At 42.5% G+C, this 25980-nt stretch overlaps 1 protein-coding gene across 9 annotated transcripts in view; it reads left to right on the top strand.

The window, feature by feature from the left end:
- The window catches only part of LOC127567034 (sodium channel protein type 8 subunit alpha-like), a 208713-nt gene that overhangs the window by 165916 nt on the left and 16817 nt on the right, over positions 1–25980 (top strand). For all 9 annotated transcript variants that reach the window (XM_052009671.1, XM_052009666.1, XM_052009675.1 and 6 more), the window contains 5 exons: positions 126–280; positions 1972–2145; positions 7490–7612; positions 24372–24656; positions 25848–25901. In XM_052009671.1, coding sequence (XP_051865631.1) covers positions 126–280; positions 1972–2145; positions 7490–7612; positions 24372–24656; positions 25848–25901 — 791 coding nt within the window. The remainder of the gene's footprint in view (positions 1–125; positions 281–1971; positions 2146–7489; positions 7613–24371; positions 24657–25847; positions 25902–25980) is intronic.

The following is a 25980-nucleotide window of genomic DNA, read 5'->3' as shown; positions in this document are numbered from 1 at the left end:
GCAATGAGTGCTTGAACAAAATTGTCACCATGTTCGAACGGTTTATTTTCTGGTTGTCAGTCAATGAACTGACAAATAATTTTAGCCCAGTGCTCTTAAAGCCATGTTATTTTTATTCTCTTCAGGTTGTGTGGAACGGTTTAAATGTTGTCAGGTTAGCATCGAGGAAGGCTGGGGCAAACCGTGGTGGACGCTGCGAAAGACCTGCTTTTTGATAGTGGAGCATAACTGGTTCGAAACCTTCATCGTTTTTATGATTCTGCTCAGTAGTGGAGCACTGGTGAGTTCACTGCATCCTTATCTCCTATCGGAGCGACAGTACTTTACGTTTGCAAACTGAGCCACGTGATTGCTTCCTTTCAACTCCTGGTTTTCCAGTATTTTTCTTCTTCCTTTCTGAAGGTGCTGGTTCCTTCTGGAATACAGCTTCCATATCCTCGAATGCATTATAATTCGTGACTGCCTCCAATCAGGGATGTTTATCTCTGGATGCCATTATAACTGAGCCTTGCTCTGCCTTCAGCAAATACCAGGGACTCTCTGGCTAAGGGCTGCCCAAGCAGAGGTTGGCTAATTCAACGCAAAGTGAGAACTTGAACCCACTGCCTTGGCTGGTATCAATCCCCTATTGCTGTTGAATGGAATGACTTTTATGTATGATTTTTAACCACTTAAGTTGTAACTTGATTTGTTCTTTAACACAAATCTAATGTGTGCATTTTATTACCAATTATGCCATTTATTCTCTGGTATGTGATTTCAGATTCTTAATTACATTGCATCTAAGGCATAGAAAACAAAACCTTTTGACCCAACTTCTCCACAGTGTCAGTCACGTTATGTCGTCATACAGCACGGAAACCGGCCCTTCAGCCCAACTCACCCATGCCGACCAAGATGCATCTAAGCCAGTCCCATTTGCCCACGTTTGGCCCATATCCCTCTGAACCTTTCCTATCCACGTCCCTGTCCAAATGTCTTTTAAACATTGTTACTCTACCTGCCTCAACCACTTCCTCTGGCAGCTCGTTCCGTATAGACGCCACCCTGTGTGTGGAAAAAGTTGCCCCTCAGGGTTGTATTAAATCTTTCCCCTCTCATCTTAAACCCATGCCCTCTAGTTTTTGATTCCCTCTCCCTGAGGAAAAAGATGGCGCGTACTCACCTTATTGACACCAGCTATGGTAACTATTTCCTAAATGAGCCTCCTCCCAGTCAAACCCTGTGGTAGGGTGTTCCCCATTCTGATCACTCACTGGTTTAAAAAAATTCCCTATTGGATAAGCTTGTTTATCATTCCTAATCCTGGCCTTGCCTACAGATGGATGTATTTTTTTAATAACTGCCCTTTTCACAATCCTGATGACTTCTATTGGGTCACTTCCAGTCTTTATCCCAAATAGGACTCCATCTGCTCAGACATTCCTGATGGGTGAAACCTCTCAGTTGTGAGGTCCTACTGGTAAAAATTTCAATTGATCAGAACAGATTTTGGTGTTTGGTTTGTTACAAGACATGACCGTATTTTCTACGAAAGAGGCAGGGGTGAAAATGGATCTTTTTCCCTCAAATACATAGTTAAGGAGACCTCCACTGTGACTCAGCTCAAAAATAGACATTAATATGAAAATGACTAGCACACACTGGGTGGGTTCCCGATTAAGTCACCAGTCTGTGCTATATTATCTGATCTGTGGTATGGTGATCACTGGGTTGTTGTTGTAGTCTCCCTGGGCTAGACGTGGCGCACCAGCCAGGGTGATACGTGCTAGATTGGTGCGTGGGGTTGAAGACTGGATGAGCTATGACTACCTTTGCCTGCATGCTCTGTCAGTTAACTATAATAACAACTGTGACGTTAGGAAACAGGCAAAATCTGTGAAACCACACTCTTAGTACAAGTTGGTGCTTTTCGAAGGAATTGTTTTTTTAAAAAGTAAACCATATGTAGTTTAAAAATTGTGTTTTTAGGCTTTTGAAGATATTTACATCGAACAGAGAAAGACGATCCGTACCATCCTCGAGTATGCTGACAAGATCTTCACGTATATCTTCATCCTTGAGATGTTGTTGAAGTGGGTGGCTTACGGATTTCAAAAGTACTTCACAAATGCATGGTGCTGGCTGGACTTCCTGATTGTCGATGTACGTATCAGTCTTTCTACTTTTTTTTAAAGGGTTATGAGTTTGGGGAGTTGAACGAAGTGAGATTTGGGTTAAAGCGTGTGATGTGGTCAAAGAATACGTTTCACCTTGTGTGATGCAATTATGCTGCAGTCAGCCACAGTACTAATCGCCAAAATCTACCGTGAAGAAGGACAATGCTTTAAAATTAATCTAAAGGGGATATAAGAACACGCTATGTTAATGAGGTCTGTCCAAGTGATTGAGTGACTGTAGATCTTATTTGGGTAGAGAAATGTTAAGTCTTAATGAAGGGATTTTGTCAGGAATTTTGTCATGAAGGGAAGTTGTAGTGAGAACATGAAGGTCTCAATCTTTGTTCCAGACAGGTTCTCATCAAGGGCTCTTCTGGGCTGGACAGAGCCCATTTCTTCCCATGACTAATATCCAGTCGTGACCACCACAATATCATTTTGCTCATTTTATTTTCTTTGCCAAACCTTTTCTCAATTCAAGTCTTTAAAAAGTTAAAATAACTTGTAAGGCAATCTCAATAGATTTTGTGAATGAAAGGTATTAATGTTGAATGTAAAACTAAGATGCGATGCTTTTGCATGTCACTATACAGAAATTGAGATCAATTATTGATCAATGTTCATAAAAGTATGAGTTTGTTTTTTTACTGTGTGAAGAAAAATTGGGGCTCTGTTCATAAAATAACATTGACTATCTCTTAATCAATCTTCTCTCCCCCAAAGCATTTGAATGCTTGTTTGCGGAAAGTATGTTTAATACTATTGCAATCATGTTGAATTTTAATTCCATCACCATAGGCACAGTCTGTGATTTTAGTTTTCACTGTTTGATGGATTTATACATGCAAATTTGTTGACTATTGTGGAATGTTTCATTGTAGCATTGTTCTTGATATGTAGAGCTTATCCAAAATGATTAAGTTGTCATCTCAAAAATGGAGAGTTGCTGGTGATGTTGACTTCAAAAAGTGATGCATAAAATGAAATATTTAACTATGATTTTAAATGGCAAATTTCAATGCAGCATATGGTAGAACAATGGTCCCGTTCACATCCTAAATGGAATGCGTCCCTTATATATGTCAGAAGATTCATTTCAGTAACTGCAGTCTATGTTAAGGTTCTGACAGGTACTTTTTAACCATGGGATAACTGAAGAGCATATTTTCTTAAAACCACTAAATTCAACTTGTGAAATTGCAAATACAGATGCTGTAAATTATGAAGTCCAGATAACTGCTTTTTTTATTATAACTAAAGAGGTTAACACTTCTGTGGCAATCTCACATAAATAGATTTGTTATTGAAGGTGTTTGGCGCAATTCCAAGCGTGATCAATCTTTAAATAATACACAATGCATGTTGTTTCCCTGCAACGTGTATCAAATTAGAAATATGCCTGAGTGAAAGTACAAAGTTGGTTGTGTTGAATGGGTCACCCACAATACTCGCTGCCTGATATTCAGTTCAACTGGGCAGAATCTTAACTCCGAAGGAGTAGCTGGATTGGAGTTTGGGCACAGGTCAAATTGCAACAAACCTGGGACAGGAGTAGAATCTTCAGCCAGTTCTATAGAGTGTGTTTAGCTTTACTGATGGAGAGGAATTTTTAGCCAGTGGTAGATTAGATGACCCTAAATAGAGGCTCACATTTTTTATCTACTGGTACAGCAGTGAGAGAGATGTAAGAATTCCAGAAGAGCAAAGGAAAATCCGTGAGGAATACGAGAAAAAAAATTTGGACACCTGGGATTGCTAAAATTTAATGATTTCAGTGAATTTAACTTCTCGTGATCTGGATGTCACTGGCAAGGGTGATATTTATGCTCCTTCATGGTTGCCTTGGTCGTGAAGTGCTACCTTTTTAATTACTGCAGTTAATCTGGTCCAGGTATACCTACACTGCTGTCATGTAGGGAGTTGCAGGATTTTGACCTATTATTGGAGGAACCAAATCGTGGTGTTGTGAGATGGAGGGGAACTTGCAGGTGGTGTTTTCCTGCTCCTGCGTTTGCCTTTCTGGAGGGTAGAAGTTGTAGGTTTGGAAAGTGCTGATGAGGGAATCTTGAGAGTCGAGACTATGAGCTGGATTTTCCTGAGAAATGCTGGGAGTTCCTGTGGGAATTTCAAGCTTCCTGAGGGGTGACTTCCCAATTACGCTGAATTGTTAGATCCTTCAGAATCTAGTAGTGGACTGCCAACTTCCTGCAATTCCCTGACAGTTATGCTGGGTAATGTGTCTACAGTACCTATGCCAGGCTATACAGTGAACCCATTCATCTTAATGGAGAAGAGTGGATGTGAAGGGAGGTGGGTGTTTTGGGCAAATTGTATTTTTTTTTGGACTAATTGAGATTATTTAACTGCTTTAAGTGATTTTTAAATGTTCGTAATTAAAAATATTAAATTTGTAAAACATTTTCACAGGGATTTAATCTTAAATAGTTTTTGAATGTTTCTGAATGTCAGGGGCATCAGCAGTCATTCAAATTGGTTGTTTTGACACAGGATAAGTCTGAGGATGTGGTCTACCTGATTGTTGCTCCTCTTTAGGGCAACCGTGTCATGTGATTTACATTCAGAAGGCCCCACCCACACTGTACAGGGTCTCTCCTGTCGCTTTGATGCTGGCTTTGTTGTGGAAGTTACTGCTTGAAGATTCACTCAAGATAGTTGTAGGCCTAATGGGTTGCAAAGCAGGAATTTCCAGCCTTTTGACGTTTGAGTCTCCTAGTTGTGTGTCCTGTGTTCTTCTAGATAATAGCATAACACTTTGTAGGAGGACCATGCAAGTGAGGAGCAGGAGTAGGTCACTTGGACTCTGGAGCTTGCTCCATCCTTCACGGCCGATCTGACTGTGATCCCCAGTGCCACATTCCTGCCTATCTCTAGGTTCCTCTTACCCCCTTGCTGATCAAGAAGCTGGTTGCCTCTGCCTTAAAAATACTCAAGACGCTGCTTCCGCTGCCCTTTGAGGAAGGGAGTTCTAAAGACCTACTACTGACCGAGAAAAGATTTTGTCTCTGTCTTGAATGGGTGGCCCCTGTTTCTAAACAGTGACGTTTATAATGCCTTGCCTTTGAGCCCTGTGATACTTGCAATGATTATTTTGAAATCCATCATCTACGGGCATGAAATTCTGTGGTAGCAAAGTGGTAGAGAATGACTAGTCTTTGTTTTGTGGATTTGAATATCCCTTTTGGTTGAATTGATTAGATAATTCATATTAATTAACATGTTATATACAATCTCGTTGACTTCCCTTGCAGAGCCTTGGACAATCATCATCCCTGTCTCTTTCCTTTAGGCTTTGGGTACACTAATCATTGTAAACAGTCGAAGTGAGCATGCTATATATTTCTTCTTGGCTGAAGGTGAACTAACATAATGTTCATAACCTCTGTAGACCTCTTTAATGCATTCTTTTTCTCCTTGTAGAAAAGATTGTTTGTTTAGAGCAAATGCTGATAGTATTGTAAACTCCTGTTCCAATTTATTTCCTTTGTAGAAGGCTTCAAATTATTTCAGTCTGTTGTCTTTGTAAAAGTTCAAACAACTAATTTATTTATGCAAGTCAACTCCTGTTGACCCTTCTGAGTACTGAAGACAGATTTTGGTCCATTGGTATCACTGATGGTAGCTAACTCTCTCTGCACTTTCTTGGTGCTATTTGTGTGGCTGAGTATGACTTTGTTGCTATTAAATAGCTATTATTTCTCCGGTTACTCGAATCAATTAGAAGCCTACCCAAGTGCTGAGTCAGAAAGCATAATGCATAAAGCAAATATTTTTTTTAATCAATCCTTCATTGGGTGGTTTGTCTCTACGATGCTGTCTTTAGTGCTCAGAATGTCCTTTCTTTAAAAAGAAACTCGTTCAAATGCTTCCAAAAATGGGCATTTGTTCTTCCCTTTGATTATGATTAAGCATAATCAAACAATTATTATGGTTTGTTTCATCAGTGATTAAGCGTCTGAAGAATTGGCTCGATATTTACTAAAAGTGTTCAGAAAGCATGGATTGGGAGAGATGCTGATACAATTACTGTGTGGTTATCATATGTGATACCTGATTTGTTTAGACTACAATGGAATTCATTAATGTACCAGTTTAAAATGGACGCAATTGCAATACAATCAATTATCCAAAATCGCAATCGAATATCGAGCCAAGTTGAAACTGTCAAATTGTACACAACAAGCTCCCCTAATTGCAATGTCTTTATGACCAAATAATGAGTGTCTTCGTGGTTTTGATTGAAGAAATTTGGTCAGAGCACCAAGGATAACTTGCCTACTCTTCAGATTAGCGCCATGAGATCTTTTGCATCCACAGAGAGTGGACAGGGCCTTGGTTTATTGTCTCAGATAAAGGAGGCACCTTTGACAGTGTAGCACTCCCTCAGTTGCTACAGTGGAATGTTGGCCTAAAGCTTTCTCAAATCAATGGAAGGAGACTTGAACCTACAACCTTCCTGACCCAAATGAAGCATGGCTGGGGAGAAAACTGAAAAATATCAGTTCAGTACCTTATCACCTTGGAGATGGCTTGAAGTTTGTACTGTATTATGCTTGAAGGCAAGATATTGCGTTCATCTTCAAGCAACACATTTCCAAAGAGTCACTCCACGTGTGACTACCGAGTAATATCTAAGATGCTTCCCAAACATTCTTCAAGAGATATTCCAGTTCTAAATTAACACACTCTGGGGGATCCGATGCACATTTTACAGGCTACTTATTTGTTTAATTATACTTAAAAACAATGTGCTGAATTAAATATTGCCAAACTTAACACATCACAGAGTGCCAGTTTGACTATCCACTGGGAATAATATTTTTGCAGGCCGAGATCTGTCCTTTCTGCAACCCTACCCCTCTTTCCAGTGCCTCTGTATATTAATATATCAGAGGTTAGTTTGATATGCAGCACAGATTTACCTGTATTCTTTTTTATAGGTACCTTTTATTTGTGTGGCTTAATTTTCTGGGCTTTTTCTCCCCTCACTTCGATCGGACCTTCACAAAGTAAAGGGCAAGGGTAAGGTTCTTATCATCCATTGGGCATTTTCCTCCAACAGGTCCCCGTTAGTTGTCTGTGTGTCTGTGACCCTTTTTCACTTTTCTTCCTTTTGTTCTATCTTATGCCTCTTCTCAACTAAGCATTTCCTTCTAGGTCACTAGGAATTACTTCAGGCAAGGGAACTAGGGAGCTGACCTCAGTTCAACGCAACGAGCTTGGGGCAATCTTACAATTAGACCACTTTGTTTCATCAGCGATAGGGCCTTTGCTAACAGTATTGGGAACTTTGCTTTTCTGTTTCTGTATAGGTTTCCTTAGTCAGCCTCGTAGCTAATGCCCTGGGCTACTCCGAACTAGGTGCCATTAAGTCTCTTAGGACACTAAGAGCTTTGAGACCTCTAAGAGCCTTGTCACGATTTGAAGGGATGAGGGTAAGATGGAATAGCAGCTGACCTTCTGCATGCATATGAGAAAAAAAAAGTTTAAGCATGCTAGAATTGATCAATAGTCTGGGGAGGGGGAAATTAACCATGACACAGCTGCTGAACTTAACCCCTCTCCCTGTATGTCCCCACCTGCACCCTCTCCTGAAAAGGAGATACATTAGGCTGCCTCATCACATTAGATTGGCCCAAGCTACATGCCATCGTAGAACATACATCAGCTGTTCTCATTTGGCCTGGCTTTCCTTTAGTGTTTAAAAGGGTTTTCCGCTATAACCGAAACAGAGAATCACCAGGTGCAAAGGTGCATGCATGAAGTATATGCTTAAAAACGGATCGGGAATGGTTGAAAATAATCGACTAATGTCAAACTTGATTAAGTTCTTTAATTGAGAGGCGCATTACTTTCCATGCAAGTTTTAATTAAAATTGAATTCATTGTATGTGTTACAAGAAATATGTTGTCAGACCTTCTAAATATATACATGGCATGGTGTTCATCTTCTTGTACCTGGTTGTTCTCAATCCAGTCTGATGGAGACTGGTGGCCTTGTCTGACAGCTTTTCCTTCCACTTCCTCCCTCCTTTATACCATGCTCTATGGTACCCCTGTTGTGTCACTTTACAAGAATATGATCACAATCAAGCATTGCACTGAATGAGTTTGATGCCATTATAACATTAAAAGATTTGAAATGGTTTAATGTGGGATAAGACTTGCTGCTGTTGATTGCATGGAATCCATATTGAATAATTGGCCAAATGTTTTGAAAGTTCATGCAAATTACAATACCTTTGTTTTAGAAGAATAAATATCCAGCACAGAGTGTCCAAATATGAAGGTGGTGGGCTGGGTGGAGATGCAATGAAAAGTCGCAGTTTTTCCCCGGTATTGCGTTCAATTACTTGCAGCCATCGCTAGGTTAGACATCAATGAACACTTGTTTATGTGTGCGCACATTGAGCAGAAGTCTATTTAACTTGGAGCAGATCCCATCAGCGAGCAGTTGCAGGGTAAGTTGTGTCTATCATGATATTGGACTTGTTGTGTTTTTCGCGTTAGCGTGGCTGACGTGCGTCCGGCATCGGAGGCGCACCTAATGCCGTTGCTTTTCACATACCCATCCTTGCACAGTTTGGATCTTGAGGATGCAGTCGTTGAACGGTCGCATAACAACTGGGAGTGCATTGTGCTGCTATGTTGCACTTATTGCTATTTCAGAGGGCTTCTGTGCGAACACTGGGATACCTTCTGAGCACATTCAGAACTTACCGCAGGCTAATTAAGCTCCTTCTAAACCCCGGGTAGGTTTTGACAGCACTTAGCCGTGGCAGTGCTCTCGGGTGCCTCAGTGGTGACGCCACTGGCAACACTCCATCACTGGAGGCATTATTATGGCAATAACTGGTCACCCAGGGCGGGTCATGGACCTCGACGGGAGGCACAGATTTGCCCATCAGCGACGAGCTTACGCCCACAGGAACCACATCCTACCTGGATTTCCCTGCAGGCTCAGATTTAACAAGGCTATTGTCACTGAAGTACAGGAGATTCTTTCGGAAGGCAGCACTCGTGGCTGGATGCTCTGTCTCCGTTGAAGCTCACTTTGAATCTTAACTACTTTGCCACAGGAATGTTGCAAGTGGCTGCAACAAATCTCTGTCATATCTCCTAAAGAGGGTCACCAAGCTTCGTCAGCTTTGATTTCGCCGAGGAACCTGTGGTATCCCGGATACCACGAGCGTTGCTAGGATCCCGTGATAGAAGGCAGCCATTGACTGGCTTTGCGCCCAGAGGACTCCACGAATATCCCAGAGCTTTTCATGGACAAGAATGGTTTTCCACTTCTCAATGTGCAGGTGGTTGTTAATCCCAAAGAAATCAACTTGTGGCAGATGCCAAGTTTCTGGGAGGTGCACATAACTTGGCCCTCTGCTGGATGTTTTTTTTTATTATTTAGCAGCCAGCACTGCCCAATCCAAAGGAATGGATCCTGGGAGCAAGGGCTACCCTCCACACACCAGTGCATTCTTTGAACGCAGCAGATGTAAAAGTCGTGCAGATGTCGGGCTAGGATAATGTAAGGAAAGCACCAGTAGTTTCCTGCAGATGCCATTTCATCGCCTGCATCTATCTGGGACGGAGGCTTTGTCACGTGCTACACCACCTTAAGTGTAGACAGCAGCTGCTGCCAGAGGAAGAGGAACAAGGAGACCTGGAATGGAGCCTGGAGTGTAAGAGGAGCAGAATCAAGTCAACCGGGGACTTGTCCCTGCTCAGCATCCTCGTCTCACAGCTAAGCAGAGGAAGCAGGCTTTGACTGCACAGGATATAGCTGACTCCATACAAAGAGACTCAGGCATGGTAGTGTAGCGGTTAGCATGACGGTATTACAGTGCCAGCGACCCGGGTTCAATCCCGTCCGCCGTCTGTAAGGAGTTTGTACGTTCTCCCCGTGTCTGCGTGGGTTTCCTCCGGGTGCTCCGGTTTCCTCCCACCTTCCAAAGACGTGCGGGTTAGGAAGTTGCGGGCGTGCTGTGTTGGCGCTGGAAGCGTGGCGACACTTGCGGGCTGCCCCCCAGAACGCTACGCAAAAGATTGATTTCACTGTGTGTTTCGATGTACACGTGACTAACAAAGAGATCTTATCTTGAAGACCCTGCAAAATAAAACTCCCCAGTGCAAGCCAAGTCGCTCTCTCCATGTCGACAATCTTCAATATCAACACGGTATACCACTGACCAGCTCAGATGATGTATAAAGTCCCCTCACATCATGCTGTAACGCGAATGAATAAATGAATCCCTGCTCCAGTTACTTCAATGGCTAGCTACATCTGTTTCCTGATGGATCACACCTCCCTTCAACTAGTTAGACCTCTGCGCTAAAAGAAGCATTTTCTGTGAGAATATCCAGTATCTGCGTGGTGTGCCAATCACCTCGCTGTCTCTTTGTGTGTCGCTCCACATTCCAGCACCTGCAGTCTCTTGTGTCTCCACCTTGATGTGTGTAGTGAGATCATGAAACTTCTTTCAGCGTTGTTCCATTGTGTGAGGATTCAAGCTCCTGGAGGAGATCACTGTAGTCACCTCTGGTCATGCTTTTCTGGAGGGCCTTGCAGGTCTTCTGGTCCACCGAGCACACAGGTCTCCCTCCTGGTATGTATCTCGCTGACCAGGACTTGCACGTCCCTTTGAGTGAATGTAGTAGCTGCCTCCCTCTCTCCTGCATGGCAGCCATTGTGTTACCGCTGCCCAATTGCAACAGAGAATGTGCCTTTAAAGAATGTTGTCAGACCACTGCAAAATTGGGAATCATGCAAGTCCCGTTTCAGAGCTCGTTTCTGGGTATAAGCCATCCAAACACTGTTTCAATGTGGATTTTTGGCTAACGTTGCAATTTTGCGATCGGGACGTGATTGGCTATTGGCACTAAAAGCAGCCACGTTTTTAGCACACTAAAAAATCCAGTTTCTGAGCTCACGTACTCTGTATCCAAGCTCAGAAGCGATGAAGGTGCAGTATAAAAAAAAGAGGAAATGTATTGATAGGTGTATTTAATCCCAGGTGAACAATGCGAGTAACATATGGACTATTGCAAGCCAGCAATACTGAGGAAGTGCCAAAGGTGATTGAGGGTAGCGTAGTAGATGTTATCTACGTGGACTTCAGTAAAGCATTTGACAAGGTCCCTCCATGAGTTGGTAAAGAAAGTAGTGGTAGAGGGGTGTTTGTCTGACTGGACGTCTGTGACCAGTGGTATTCCACAAGGGTCAATGGTGGGACCTCTGTTGTTTCTGTATTAATTATCTGGATGAAAATGTTGGTGGTCTGTTTAGTTAGTTTGCAGATAACAGGAAAACTGGTGGAGCTGTGGATAGTGAGGCAGGTTGTCAAATGATACAGCAAGATGTAGATCAGTTGGAAACTTGGGCAAAGAAATGGCAGATGGAGTTTAATCCGAGAAGTGTGAGTTGTTGCATTTTGGGAGGTTAATTGCAAGAGGATAGTATACAGTAACTGGTAGGACCCTCAGGAGCACTGATGTACAGCGGGATCTTGAGGTGAAGTCCAGAGCTCCCTGAAAGTGGCAACACAAGTGGATAGGGTGGTAAAGAAGGCGTACGGCATGCTTGCCTTCATCGGTTAGGACATTGAGTACAAAAGTTGGGAAGTCATGTTGCAGCCGTGTAAAACTTTGGTTAGGCCACACTTGGAGCATTGCGTGCAGTTCCGGTCGCCCCGTTACAGGAAGGATGTGGATGCTTTGGGGAGATTGCAGAAGAGGTTCCTCAGGATATTTACTGAATTGGAAAGTGTGAGCTTTCAGGAGACATTGGACAAGCTTGGATTGTTGTCTCTGGAGTGTCAGATGCTGAGGGGAGACCTGATGGAGGTTTATAAAATTATGAGAGGCGTAGATAGGGTAGACAGTCAGAATCTTTTTTCCAGGGTAGAAATGTCAAATACTAGAGGGCATAGGTTTAAAGTGAGAGGCCTCAACATTGATTTCTCTAACTTCCAGTAAACACCCCACCCCCTCCCCCCCCCCCGCCAATCCTTTGTCTTCCCTTATTCCTGTGGCTCCCTCCCCCAGCCTTGATAACCTGCCCATCTCCTCTCCTCTCCTCCCCCATCCTTTATTCCATGGTCCACTGCCCTCTCCTACCGGATTCCTCCTCCTTCAGCCCTTGGCCCCTTCTACCTATCACCTCTCAGCTTATTACTTCTTCCCCCACCTACCTTCCCCCTCTCACCTGAACTCACCTCTCACCTGGACTCGCCTACCCACTGCCTGCGTGTGCTCCTCCCCCTCCCCCCACCTTCTTCTGGCTTCTGCCCTCTTCCTTTCCAGTCCCGGTGAAGGGTCTCGGCCCGAGACGTCGACTGTTTATTTCCCTCCATAGGTGATGCCTGACCTGCTGAGTTCCTCCAGCACTTTTTGTGTATTGCCCCAGATTCCAGCATCTGCAGAACTTTTTGTGTCAAAGTTTAAAGGCATGTTTTTCTTGCACTGAGTGCTAGGTGCTTGGAACACACTGCCAGGGGAAATGGTAGAAGCAAATACGATAGCAATATTTAAGAGGCATTTAGACAGACACATGAACAGGCAGGGAATGGAGGAATACGGATCATGTGCAGGCAGATGGGGTTAGTTGGATTGTCATCGTGGTTGGTGCAGACATTGTGTGTCCAAGGGCCTGTTCCTGTGCTAAATGGCAGAGCAGATGAATGCTCCCATTTTGTATGTTCTTTGGGTACGGAAGTATTAAATCAAGGCTGAAGAATTCATTTTATAATTTGTATAATCCCCACAAGTCAGCAGTGGGGAGATGCAGTTGTAAAATCTGCAGTTGTACCATTATTAGAAATTCATTGATGTTTCTATGTAAGATGCATCAAACTGGATACAATTCTAAAACACAATGAGCAACTGATTTTTTTTCACTGACCATTTGTTATTTTATACTGTATACACAGCATATTTTACACACATGCTTGCCTTGACTGAGGTGAGTAGACTGCAAAAAATGAACAGTTTCTACTTCAGGACAGCAGGTAACATTATTATTTTCATCCTTGGGAAAGAAGAAATACCAGCAGATTGTTCGACAATACAAGAGTGTTTGTTGTCCCAGAGGTACCGGTTTGTGATTCAACAGATTCATTGGTTGCCAAGTACACAACTGCCCAATAGTAGGCGATGAGCCTAACTATTAAACAGATTTTTTGGCAGTCTTCATAACACATTTTTTTATGGTGTTCAGTTCTGGAACTTTAGTATAAATGCAGTCACTTGAAAACTAGAGTTAAGAATCTTTATGCTTCCCCACAATTAGGCTTCAGATTTGTCTTAGATTTTGGCCATTGTGCCTCTGCCTTGAATGATTCTTTTTTGTTCTGTGGATGTGTGAGATATTGAGTCTGAAATTATCCTCCATCCTAAACTGTCCAGAGGAGTTGCTGTTCATCGCCACCTTGAGCTGTTGGTTTTGGAGTATAGTTCTGTAGATTAACAAAGGATTCAGTTCTGTAAATATTATTTCTGTTTTGATATATAATCCAGAAAATTAGGAGCAGGGGTAGGCCCCTTCAAACCTGCTCCATCCTTCATTACAATCATTTATCTCAATACCATATTTAAGCTCTCTCTCTGTACCCCTTGTTGCCTCATATGTCTTGAAATGAATCTTTCTCCATCCTAAATGTATTCAGTGACTTGACATCTACAGCACGCTGTGGTAGTAAATTCCACAGGTTCACTCCCTCTGACGTTTTTCCTGATCTCAGCCCTAAACCTCTTACCATATAATCCGAGGCGGTGAACCCTTGCTCCATACACTAGTCATAAGAAAAAGGAACAGAATTAGGCCATTCAGTCCATCGAGTCTGCTCCGCCATTCAATCATGGCTGATTTTTTTTTGTTCAACCCCATTCTCCTGCTTCCCCCCCGTAACCTTTTAACCCCCTTACCAGTCAAGAACCTATCAATCTCTGCCATAAGTACACCCAATGACTTTCCCTCCGCAGTCCTCCGTGGCAACGAATTCCACAGATTCACCACCCTCTGGCTGAAGAAATTCCTCCTCATCTCAGTTCTAAAGGGACGTCCCTTTATTCTGAGGCTGTGCCCTCAGATCCTGGACTCTCCCACTGATGGAAACATCCTCTCCACGTCCACTCTATCCAGGCGTTTCAATATCCAATAGGTTTCAATGAGATTTCCCCCCCTCCCCCATCCTTCTGAACTCCATCGAGCACAGGCCCAGAGACATCAAACGCTTCTCATACGTCAACCCTTTCATTCCTGGGATCGTTCTTGTGAACCTTCTGGACCCTCTCCAGGGCCAGCACATCTTCCCTTAGATACAGGGCCCAAAACTGCTCTCAATATTCCAAATGTGGTCTGACCAACACATCAGAAGGCCTCAGCAGTACATCAGTGCTTTTATATTCTTGTCCTCTCGAATGGGAAACATCCTCCCGATGCCCAGTCTGTCTGACCCTGTCGGCAGTTTGTAAATTTCAATCCACTCTCATTTGTCTAAATTCCAGTGAATATGAATCCAGTCAATCTGAGCTCTGCTCACACAGCAGTCCTGACGTGCCAGGAATCAGTCTGGTGAACCTCTGTTGCATCCCTGTCCGGCAAGGGGACAAAAAACTGCGCAATGCATGCTGTTCGCAGTTTATGAATGCCCGACTTATGGACACCCCTACATACAAACGAGCTCCCGTAATATTAAATTCAAAAGTCCAATGTATGTTCATCCCTACAAAAGGCAGAACTAGTTTCCTCTCTCTCCCCACTTTTTGTAATTGTTCTTTCTCATCTGTCTTATGTGATTTTGATGCCATTTATTACAACACTGCAGGTGTGGCCACCGTATTGAGTGATTTTTTTTTTGTGTGTGTATTTTGCGACTCATGGACAAAATCAACTTACGGGCGTCTGTAAAAATGGAACCCGGGGACAGCCTATAGTCTAACTGTGGTCTCACCAAGTCCCAATATAGCAAGACGTCCTTGCCTCTGCACGCAAATACTCTTGTTATGAAGGCCTCAGTACCATTTGCCTTCTTGACTGCTTGCTTGTGCGTATTTGTTTGCTTCCGGCGACTGGGTAGAAGAACACCCACATCTTTGTACAGGATGCTTCCCATCTCATACCACTTAAGTAATGCGCTGCCTTTCTTTATGGTGCCAAGTCTTCAAGGTAGCAATCCAGCAGTTGTCCACAGTACAACTGAATTAGGAAAATTGTAAAATCACCAAGGCAATTTCCTTGATAGCTACAAGATGTGCATTGAGATTGAGACTGTGGTGGCCCTTGTGGTAAAATAGCTGAAAAGGCATGAAGAATGCAGATTTGGAGAAGGTACTGTGGGATATTTGGGACATATTTCAGGAAGGAGTTGGCGCTTTGAGGCGATCAGTATTGGTTAAAATTGATTGAGGTGAATGGAGGATAAAGCAATGGATTCAGCAATGATCTGCTTCATAACTCAAGGAGAAGTTTTCAATAGCACAAATGTATAATTCTACCTGTTTTGATCCCGGATTGAGTGAGCAAGGTCTATTTACCTGATGTTGGGGATGTAACCCATTGAGCAGTCAGCTGGGGCAATCCGGCAAGTGGCTGGAGAAGTGGGGGGGTATTAGGACATTAGGGCAAATGGGACCAGCTCAGATGGGAATCTTGGTTGGCATGGGCCAGTTGGGCTGAAGGGCCTGTTTCCATGCTGTATGACTCTTGACTCTTGATGAGCTTCATCAGAGACCAAAAGAGATTGGTGGGTTGGGACATTGCTTCATGAGGATGGGAGGAAATCAGGGAATTGGGAGGTGGGGGGGTTGGACCCCCCCCCCCCCCCCGACCTATCTGTGAGATACCAGGGTCTGAGCTGAATAGGAGGGGTGGGACCTTGTCCTGGGCCCATCTTAGAGGAGGTTTGCCCAAGGTGATTGGTCCGACGATGCCTTGATCTAATTTCCCCTCTCAATTCTCCAGAAGGACTGTTGGATAGGGAGTTGAAGTCATTTGATGCACGTCCGGTGCAGAATTCAAGTCAAATGTGCAAACATGACTTGCATCAGGAAGAGTCCGCCTCATTTCCAAAGTGATGCAAAGCAGTCAAAAATTTCACACTGTGGTAAGTAATGTGTATAGCCCTGAAATAAACAGTACTATGTAATTCCAATTTCTAGGCCGGCTGGTTTTGGAGATTCGAAGACTTGTTTTTTAAAGCTGAAAGCAGTAACAAGTGCTGCAAGGAATAAAGACGTGGGGTGGGGGGGGGGGGGGGGGAAGGAAGGTTGGGAAAACTGATCAAAGTGCATTCTTTATTTCACTGTAGTTTTCTTGTAATTGCAATTACTCACATCACTTTGAAATGAAAAACTGTCTGTTTGACACACGTGTGTATGCAACAGCAAATTATTGCTGATCTAGATGGTAACTGGAAAAGCCTTAATGCAAAAGTATAACCAGAAGTAGCTGAGAAATGTCAGAACCATTCACTATCCAAATGAGCAGAGAAGCACTGAAATTTGAAGCACTGTCACATGATCCTCTCCAGATCGTTGCAATTCCCTTCCTCCGAAACATCTCATCCCCATCAGTAGCCTGCCCGACAGCTCCAAATCGTGGTCATGAATTCACTTCCCAAATTCCACGACACTCAAACACTTTCCGACCTTCCCTCTCTGCCTCCTCAACGACCTTCCTCACCCAGAGGAATGACATGGGACAAGCCTGCTGCATCACACGTGATGGTGTGGACCTTGAGCAGCTGAATTTTGCAGTGGGACACAAAAGATGCATTAGCCCTTCTCGCACTGCCATTTCACGTGCCTGTCCAGCACCGAGCAACTTCTAAGCCAGTATTCATTGCAACAATGGAATCAAGGGGAAACATTTCAAAGAACTAAAACCAACTTTAAAAATATCTTGACGTAAAGTTGATGAAGCAACTATATATAAAAAAAAATTGAGGAGTCAGGTGAAGCTCAACACTGCATCATGAAAATTGGGAGAATGTCCAGCTGTAAGGTCCAATAAATTTTGGGAATGAACTCTGAATAATCTGGAAAGTATCACAAGGCCATTTCCAAACCATGCCCTGTGACCAGAAGTGGAATAAAAAGTAGTTCCCTGCCAAGCTTCCAAAATCCAGAGGTCAAAATAAAGGCAGTCTTCACTTGTGTACTGTGTAGACCCAACTATCCGCAGCATGTGAAAAATCACATCTTGTCTGAAGTTATCCGACTATTACAAGATCAATGCCCTGACAGATTACCTTGCTCTTAGAGAGCAGGAAATTGGATTTCAGATAGACGCTGCTTTTATTGTCAGTGTTGAACCTGAGGATTAATCGTGGAGACTGATGACCCAAGCTGAAAGAGCTTCAGGAATCTGTTTAAAAAGCAAGTTGGGAAATGACTAGTCATTGTTGGAAACTTCAGAAAGAACAAGCAGTACAGCACTGAGCTTCAACTATGATCAATTAGATATGGATTGTTTTGGGTGCTGGAGTCATTCAGCAAATGCAGTTTGGTGATTCATGAGAACAATATGATAACCTCACAAAACAAGATGTACTGTACAAGTACTGGATGTCTTCAAAGGAGAAGGAAATTTGGGCACTCTTATTTGCGAGATCCTGGTTGCGAGCTCGTCGAGAAGCGCAATAATTAGCTATTTGATTGGGAGTGTCCTGACTTATTCGTTCTCTTCAATGGCGCTTGTGAAAGTAAATAATTAAATGCGCCGTCAATCCAAGGATACTTCAAGTTTCTGTTGGTGATATTCTCTCTCAAATCTGCAAAAGTGATAATGTTCACAGCTGTGAATACAAGAAGTCGGCTTTGGCATATAGTTTCTGAAGGAGAATTGAATCTGCCCACTGCCTTTTACCATGATTTTTGCAATGTCCAAACAGCTGGCTGTGCCTTTCAGAATACTGGAGACTACATAGGGAAGTTGAAACTGAGAAGAATTTACTGTAATGACTGATAACACTGTAGAATACGATGTAAATTTGATGTCTGCAAGAGACGAAGTATTTATTGTCAATTCACTGAGCAAAGTACGATCGCATTAATGGTCAGGGAGGTTGACAAACTGTGGCAATGAATGCGCATTCAGACGGAAGAGAATTGAAGTCATCAATATGTTAGAGTTAAAATAAAAGATGAACCGCAGTTCCAAGTTGAATTCCAAAGGGGTCTCCAGAGGGTTAGAAAAGTAAATGACAAACTTTTGAACAAGGATGTAGAAAGACAATGTCAAAGTCTGGTGTTTACAGGCAGCTTCAAGTCCAACAGCCAGTACCAGGAAGGACTGAGTCGAAAATAGTTTGCTGTGTGTGGAATCTGACGTACGTTGGCATAATTAGCATCTAATATCTCGTATCATTTAGCTGCTCTTCAGATTTCTTTGAAATAGATGTTTTGACCGATACTCATCAGCATATGAACAGCAGCAAGGCAAGCATTTATTGCCAGCATTGAACTGCTCTTGAGAAGGTTGTGACAAGGCACTCCCTTGAACTACCATAGTCCTCTCTCAGTCGAGGCAGTTCCAAGCTTTCAAATTAAGGATGCAATCATCTTGTTTGCAAGAGAAGGTAAAATAAGCTGCAATCAGACAGTGAAGACTTGATGAATAAATTTCAGGAATGGGAATTATTTGTATGTGGTCCCTTGCTTATAGTTTTAAGGTGACAGGAAATACCAATGCAGGGTTAAGTATGCTTGTAGGAAGGCCACTGTTATTAATTGCCAAAAAGATTGTGAGAAGCAATTTTGTTCATGCCAGAAAGATACTAACTTGAATACGTTCAGGAGCGTTCTCTGCAAAACCAATAAAAGAGCAGGCCGTATTAGATTGAGCCAGATTTAATTATCTGGTAACTATAACAATATTTATCTGTTGTTATTTATATATTGTGTTTGAGAGGAAGAAAATGCAAAACAGCTGCTGATGATCCTAGATTTGGGTTAGGCTGATGACACGGAGATGAGATGCACATCCCTTGCTAAGCTGGGAAAGTCTGTTAGTGGGTAAAGTAACAGTTGATCAGTGGGAGGTTCTCTTTTTTAAAAAAAAAGAATTTAATCTTGTACAGAACCATTTTATACCCCTAAGAGGCAAAAGACCTGTGTGCCAAAAAATGAATGGCCATGAACAATTGAGCAGCAGTGTAGAAGTGTGAGACGAGCACAGATCCTGGTGAGCGGGGGAGACCGTGCAGGTAAAGCCAACAAAATGGACAGTGAGAGCTAGAAAAAGGGTGTATGAAAGGGACGTCTAAATCAACACTGGGCAGGGTGTGCTGGATCTGACTTGCTGTACATTGTCCACCCATGTGTGCTCACCTAGTCTGGATACAAAGGCTTTGACAGGAGGTGTTGTCACCGATCAACTGGACTCGGACAACGTGCACTCATTTCTCAATCGCACTTTATTTACTTGTGCACAAGGAGGACCGTTCCTGACACTGAACTGCTCTAAAACTTCTCAGAATTGTCAATTTTGTACAGATGTTGACCAATTTGAAATCTTGCACACATTAGAATCCCTTATTTGCATATATAAAGTACCAATCACACTACTTTCTTCAGGTACTAATAACCAATGAGACTACATGTTACTCAATCCTTCATTTGCATTGAATCTAATCAAAAGCGGCCAGTTATCCATTGATTTGAGTAAGAGTTATTGTCTAATGAAATGTGTGCGCTTTGCAATCCTTCATTCGCGTCTTTGTCTTGTCTTGGTCTGCTTGTGCCCCTGGTGTTCCGTGCTGTACGAAGAGGAGCTATCCTTTCAAGGACTTGGCTCTGTACAGCTTCACACTATCTTAACCCTCGTCATGCCACAGCTTCCACAGAGGCAAAGCAGAACTTTATCTGCCGTCAACTATATTAATGATTTTAGCAGTCTTTGAATGTTTCTGACATTCAGAGATCTTTTTATAACAAAATCAAAATAATAAAATTAGTTAATTAAGAACACTTGGAAATAATTGAATGTTTTAAATTAAAAGAAAATGATTTAAATTGCTTCGATTTTCCCCGTCACCTCATAATTAGGAGTAGAGATTCCATTGAAATCAATGGGATTCCCGGTCCTACTCCAGGTCTTAACTGTTGCAGACTCCAAGTCATTGAGTTGTACAGCATGGAAACAGGCCCTTCGGCCCAACCTGACCGTGCTGCCCAGCGAGCTCGTCCCATCTGCCCGCGTTTGGCCCATTAGCAAGTGGTGATTTCCCCATTGGGATGCTGGGGAATCCCAGCAAGACTGGGCCTTGTTTGTGGAGTCCAGTGGTGGAGCAGAGTAACAGATGTAATGCCACCTATCTCTCTCTATAAGTCACGGACTTCAGCTTTCACCATCGCCTGCACAGGAAGATTCAGCCCCAGATATTATAATGAGGAAAAAAAGGTAGTCAGGAGTTATTGGCTTCTTTTAATAATGGTGATAATGTGAATGCAATTTTAAAAATTGACACATTGAAGGATTACTCTGTCAGTACTTAGAATAAAGGAACGGAATAACATTCAGTTATACCAAGAAAACTAATATTGAATTAGACTCAGAGACTTGCCAAAATTAATATAGGCAAAGTAACAGGGGAAAGAAATGTCCCTAAGAAGTGAGAGTTGCACAGAAGAACATCGTCCCCAACCCAGGGCTTTTAAAAGAAGTAGTTGAAAAAATTGCAGATGCCCTAACGATAATCTCCCAATGTTCTCTTGATTCATTAACAGTTCCAAAAGATTGGAAAATTGATTTATTTTGCCTTTTAGGAATTCCCCATGAAACTTGACAAGCAACATGGAAAAGCCAGCTGTCATTTGCTAACTCCATTCAGCAGACATTGCTAGTCCACTTCTTCCTACCATTTTAAGCCCCTGGGGTTAATAGGCTTCATTCACGTGGGTCATTCGGATCTCAGAAGGCTCCTTTCCCGCAAAGTCCAGGCGTAAACTCTTCCTCGTGTAAAGAAAACAACAGGAATAAATTTAACGATCAAAAAGCAAAAAAACTGCAGATGCTGTAAATAAGAAATAAAAACCAAGTGCTGGAAATCCTTGGCAGGAAAGGCGCAATTTCTGGGGAGAGAAACAGTGAACGTTTCAGGTTGATGATCTTTCATGAGAGCTGATTTAAACTTTCGAAAGCAGGCACGTTTTAAGTTCCAGAGAAGGTGGTGTGGGGAGAGCAAAGGGAGCGTCTGTGATAGGGTGGAGACCTCGAGAAATTGGATGATACAGATTGGTATCAGCTGAGGATTGCAACATTTTTTTTTCCTTTCTTTGTTCGCCCTCTATTTACGCCTCTTGTGGCCATTTAACAAGCTTCAACACCCTCTCTTAGTCAACACCAATCTGTGTCATCCACCTTCTCCTGATCTTCACACTATCGTACATGTTCCTTTGTTCTCTCTACCCCTTTCCTTCTCTGCAATAAATATGCCTGTTTTCTAAAATTTCCGAGCTGCGATTAAAGGTCATCAACTTGAAGCATTAACTCTGGTTTTTCTCCCTCTACAGGTGCTGCCTGGCCTGCTGAGTATTTCCAGCATATTTTTTGTAGATTTTCGCACCTGCATGTGCTCACTAAATGCAAAACCTTTTGAATTTTGGAATGTGCGAGAGTTCGGGCACTTTATGTCAGAGCACAGCTGGGCTGGTATAATATTAGGATCATATTTTCAGATTTTGAAGTCTTTTATTTTCCACCCTGTATAATAACACACACATCTAGCATTGTGCTATGTAAAGCTTCACATTCTGTTCTTTGTGGGGATCTATGAGATATTAATCGTTTTGAATTGTTAATTGTTCTCCAGAATCACATTTTGGGCATGTCTTTGGAGCAGGAGTAAGCCATTGTAATAATTCGATGGCTTGCTGGTTTTCATCTTATCTTGCTTTTGCTCCTTATTCCTATACAACTAACGAAAGTCTAACGACATCAGTCATTCAGTTAACCCAGAATCCATAGCCATTTGAGGAAATGAATTCCAGAATTCCCCCTCGTGTGTGCGCGCGCATATTTGGGATAATTATGGGAATAATGCTTCCCAATTTCTCTCCCTAACTGGCTGACTATAATTTTAAGGTTGAGCCCCCTGTTTTGCGTTTCCCATCACGAGAAGGAGTTTCTTTCCATCTCCTCCACAGAACCACTTGATCAGAATGTCCCTTAACGTTCTAGACTGAAGAGACTGCAATCCAAGTATATGCAGCCTACCTGCATAATTTAATCCTCTTATCTCCGGTATCACTGTGGTGAACATGTATTGCACTGCATTCCAAGGTTCAGGTATTTTTTTTCCTGAGGCATGGTGCCTGGAACTATACAGCAAAAGGGTAAGTTCCACCCTGTTGTATTCCAGTTGTCTTGAGATAAAAGCCAATATTCCATTGGCCTTTTGATTACATTCTGTACCCATGGAGCGGCTTTTAACCATTTGTACACGCGGAGCCCTAAATCCTTTCGCACCTTTGCATTTTTATTTTGATAATTATTATTATTCTACATCTGATTCAACAGGTGGTCAGATTTGGATCAACTGACTTAGTTACTTTCATCTCTAGTTCTTGCTGGCTGCAAGGAGATATTTGTATAGTATCTCAATATAGCTTGTCTGAAAACCTCTGTAGCAGAAGCTCTGGTTACTGCAGTGAGAGAAGTGCAATTTGCAATTTATGGTACATGGAGCAACTAGCATTCTCTTTTATTACTCTTAATAGAATCACTTTTCCTACATTACATGAAGTACAAATGCTTTGAGGTACATTTATGGACGGTACTTCAGAACTGAATATCTATCACACTCAATTGCATGCAGTAATTTGATAAATTCAGAGGGGGAAAAAGTCTTTGAGAAAACTATGACATCAACTCCATCAGTAAAATGCACTGATTACTTTCATTTCTGCTTATTGAATATTAATTTCTTTCAATGCACATCAACTTTGTCTTGCATATCTGATAAAGTTCATTTGAGAAGTTTTGAACTTCAGGTGGCATAGTGGGTTGGAGCACCACTGTAGTGGCATTAAAGTGGCAGGATTGAGGGTCCTCCAAGATTGCAGTCTTGGCCATGCTGCTGTGACGATGTCAGTGTGAAGCCAGGCATCACTCTGCAGAGAAGGAGATAGGTAATACAAGAATAATAATTTGCTATTCAACATGGGCACAGAGCCTGGCCAATCTCTGCTGTAGATCTGTGGTGCAGGAAGGTTAGAGGGATGAAAGACATTCAATGAAATTTGGAAGTTCTGAACTTTGATTCAACTGCTCTTAATTTGAAGTTTTGAATAGTGGTACATCACACTGAAGCGGTAGGACTCTATGAAGTGAATAGTCAATCTCAGTTCTTTTCCTGGAGAGGTGCCAAGGTAGGAGATTGGTTGGTTTCCACAAATGTGGAGAGGAGATCTGGAGGTAGTAACCCTTGTAGCTGCTCTGGAGCACCTTCCAGTCGCCAGTGATGGAGCAGCAAAGCATGGAAGCCTTGGATCAGCCTTGGTGCCTGACCTCTGAAGGACAGAATGGGACGTGGCCCAAGGGTGTAAAAACTGTAACTCTATCACTCTTAATATATAAAAAAAACAATTATTTGGCACTCCTATCTTTAACATTTTTAGCTTCACAATATAATTTTATAGCTTAATGAGAACAATGTGCAATATTACTGTAGTTGGTTTTAAAGCTTGATTTCACTCAGCTGTGCTTTTACCCACTATCTAGTGATATGCATTGCAAAGAGCTTGAAAAGTTCCTTGAGTATGCAGGAAATGGCATAAAAGTGCTGTTCTATAATTTGCATGTGTATCTCAATCACCACTGCAGAATGTTCGCTTTCAAGCAGCTTGCAAGATTGCACGCTTAGCCATGAACTTGACCGTTGACTGCTTATTCACAAGTGAAGTTGGAATGACAGGGTTTAAGCTGAGCAACAGAAGGATGCAAGCTAACTCATTGAAGAAAATAACAGCAATGGTTTTTTTAAAATGTCAGGATCACAAATATCTCTATGGATTCCTGGATCAATCACACAAGCAGTTTTGTAACTAAAAATCAAAGTTTGACAGACCTACAGTGTAGTACTTAGCTATGCAGTGAGGTGACAGCAGCTTAAACCCTGACCTAAAATCCCTGGTTTGTGGCCTGACTGAAGTTTCTCTTCACACTGATTTTCTTCTTTCTGCATCCTGGTGCAGGTTGTCGTCAATGCCTTGGTGGGTGCCATCCCTTCCATTATGAATGTACTGCTGGTCTGTCTCATCTTCTGGCTCATTTTCAGCATAATGGGAGTGAACCTTTTTGCTGGAAAGTATTATTTCTGTTTTAATGAAACATCAGAATATAGGTTTCTCCCCAAGGAAATAAACAACAAGACTGATTGTGAGGCTTTGATTAAATCGGGCAGTGATGAAGTTCGTTGGAAGAATGTAAAGATCAACTTTGATAATGTGGGAGCTGGATATCTGGCTTTGTTGCAAGTGGTAAGTTTCTTTTGCATTTCATTGCTGCTAGTAAGTTTTTATTTGTGCTTGACATTTACATAGCATAATATGTCACAATGGGAATAACCGGGAATGCCATACTTTGACCTGCATCAGGTGGGTAATAAATGGACCAGTGAAGACGTCTCAACTTCAGAAGAATGCTGTCTGCTGGTATCAATGTGACATTGTTCCAGTTTATCACAGAGACCATAAGATAAAGGAGCAGAATTAGGCCGTTTGGCCCATCGGGTCTGCTCCGCCATTCGATCATGGCTGATTTTTCTTTCCTCAGCCTCATTCTCCCCGTAACCCTTAACCCCCTTACCAATCGAGAGCCTATCAATCTCTGCCTTAAATACACCCAATGACTTGGCCTCCACAGTCGTCTGTGGCAATGAATTCCACAGATTCACCACCCTCTGGCTGAAGAAATTCCTCGTCATCTCGGTTCGAAAGGGACATCCCGTTATTCTGAGGCTGTGCCCTCGGATCCTGAACCCTCCTACTGATGGAAACATCCTCTCGAGGGAACCCACTTGAGACTTGGACACAGTAAGGGGCTTACTGTAATCTGCAGATGCACTGTCCCTGTTATTAATACAATGGAAGGAAGAAAAATAGATGTCTGAGAAATCGACTTCAAGTGTTCACTTGTTTATTGCTGGCCTCTAGATATACTTGATTTCTCTTTTGCAGGAGTCAGGGTGAATACCTTGTTTTTGTAGAACATATTACACAGTACAGCACAGGAACAGGCCCTTCAGCCCACAATGTCTGTGCCAAACATGATGCCAAATTAAACTAATCCCATCTACCTGCACACGTTCTATATCCTTCCATTCCCTGTCTGTGTACCAGTCTAAATGCCTCTTAAACACTGCTGTTGCATCTGCTTCCATCACCTCCCCTGGCAGCCCGTTCCAGGCACCCACCGCTCTCTGTATTTTTCAGAAAAAAAACTTGCCCCGCACATCACCTTTAAACTTTCCCCCTCTCACCTTAAACCTATGCCCTCTAGTATTTGACATTTCCACCCTGGGGAAAATGTCTCTGACTGTCTAATCTAACTCTGACTCATTAATGTTGAACTTCTGCAGCAGTATATTAAAATGATAACTTTTGTACTTCGAGAGCAGAGGAGGTGAATGTACTGCATTATTGACTGGGTTTTAATTTTGCTTTTTCTAGGCTACCTTCAAAGGTTGGATGGATATCATGTATGCAGCCGTTGACTCACGAAAGGTAAGGGCAACAAAATAGATTGTGAATGTCTACAGTGACTGTAGATCCTGAGTTACTGGTGTAAAGCATTTACCAGAGA

The sequence above is a fragment of the Pristis pectinata genome, chromosome X (genome assembly GCF_009764475.1).
Source record: "Pristis pectinata isolate sPriPec2 chromosome X, sPriPec2.1.pri, whole genome shotgun sequence".
NCBI classification, from domain to species: domain Eukaryota; kingdom Metazoa; phylum Chordata; class Chondrichthyes; order Rhinopristiformes; family Pristidae; genus Pristis; species Pristis pectinata.
The sequence above is the reverse complement of the archived record's forward strand: the minus strand, read 5'-3'. Positions and strand labels throughout refer to the sequence as shown.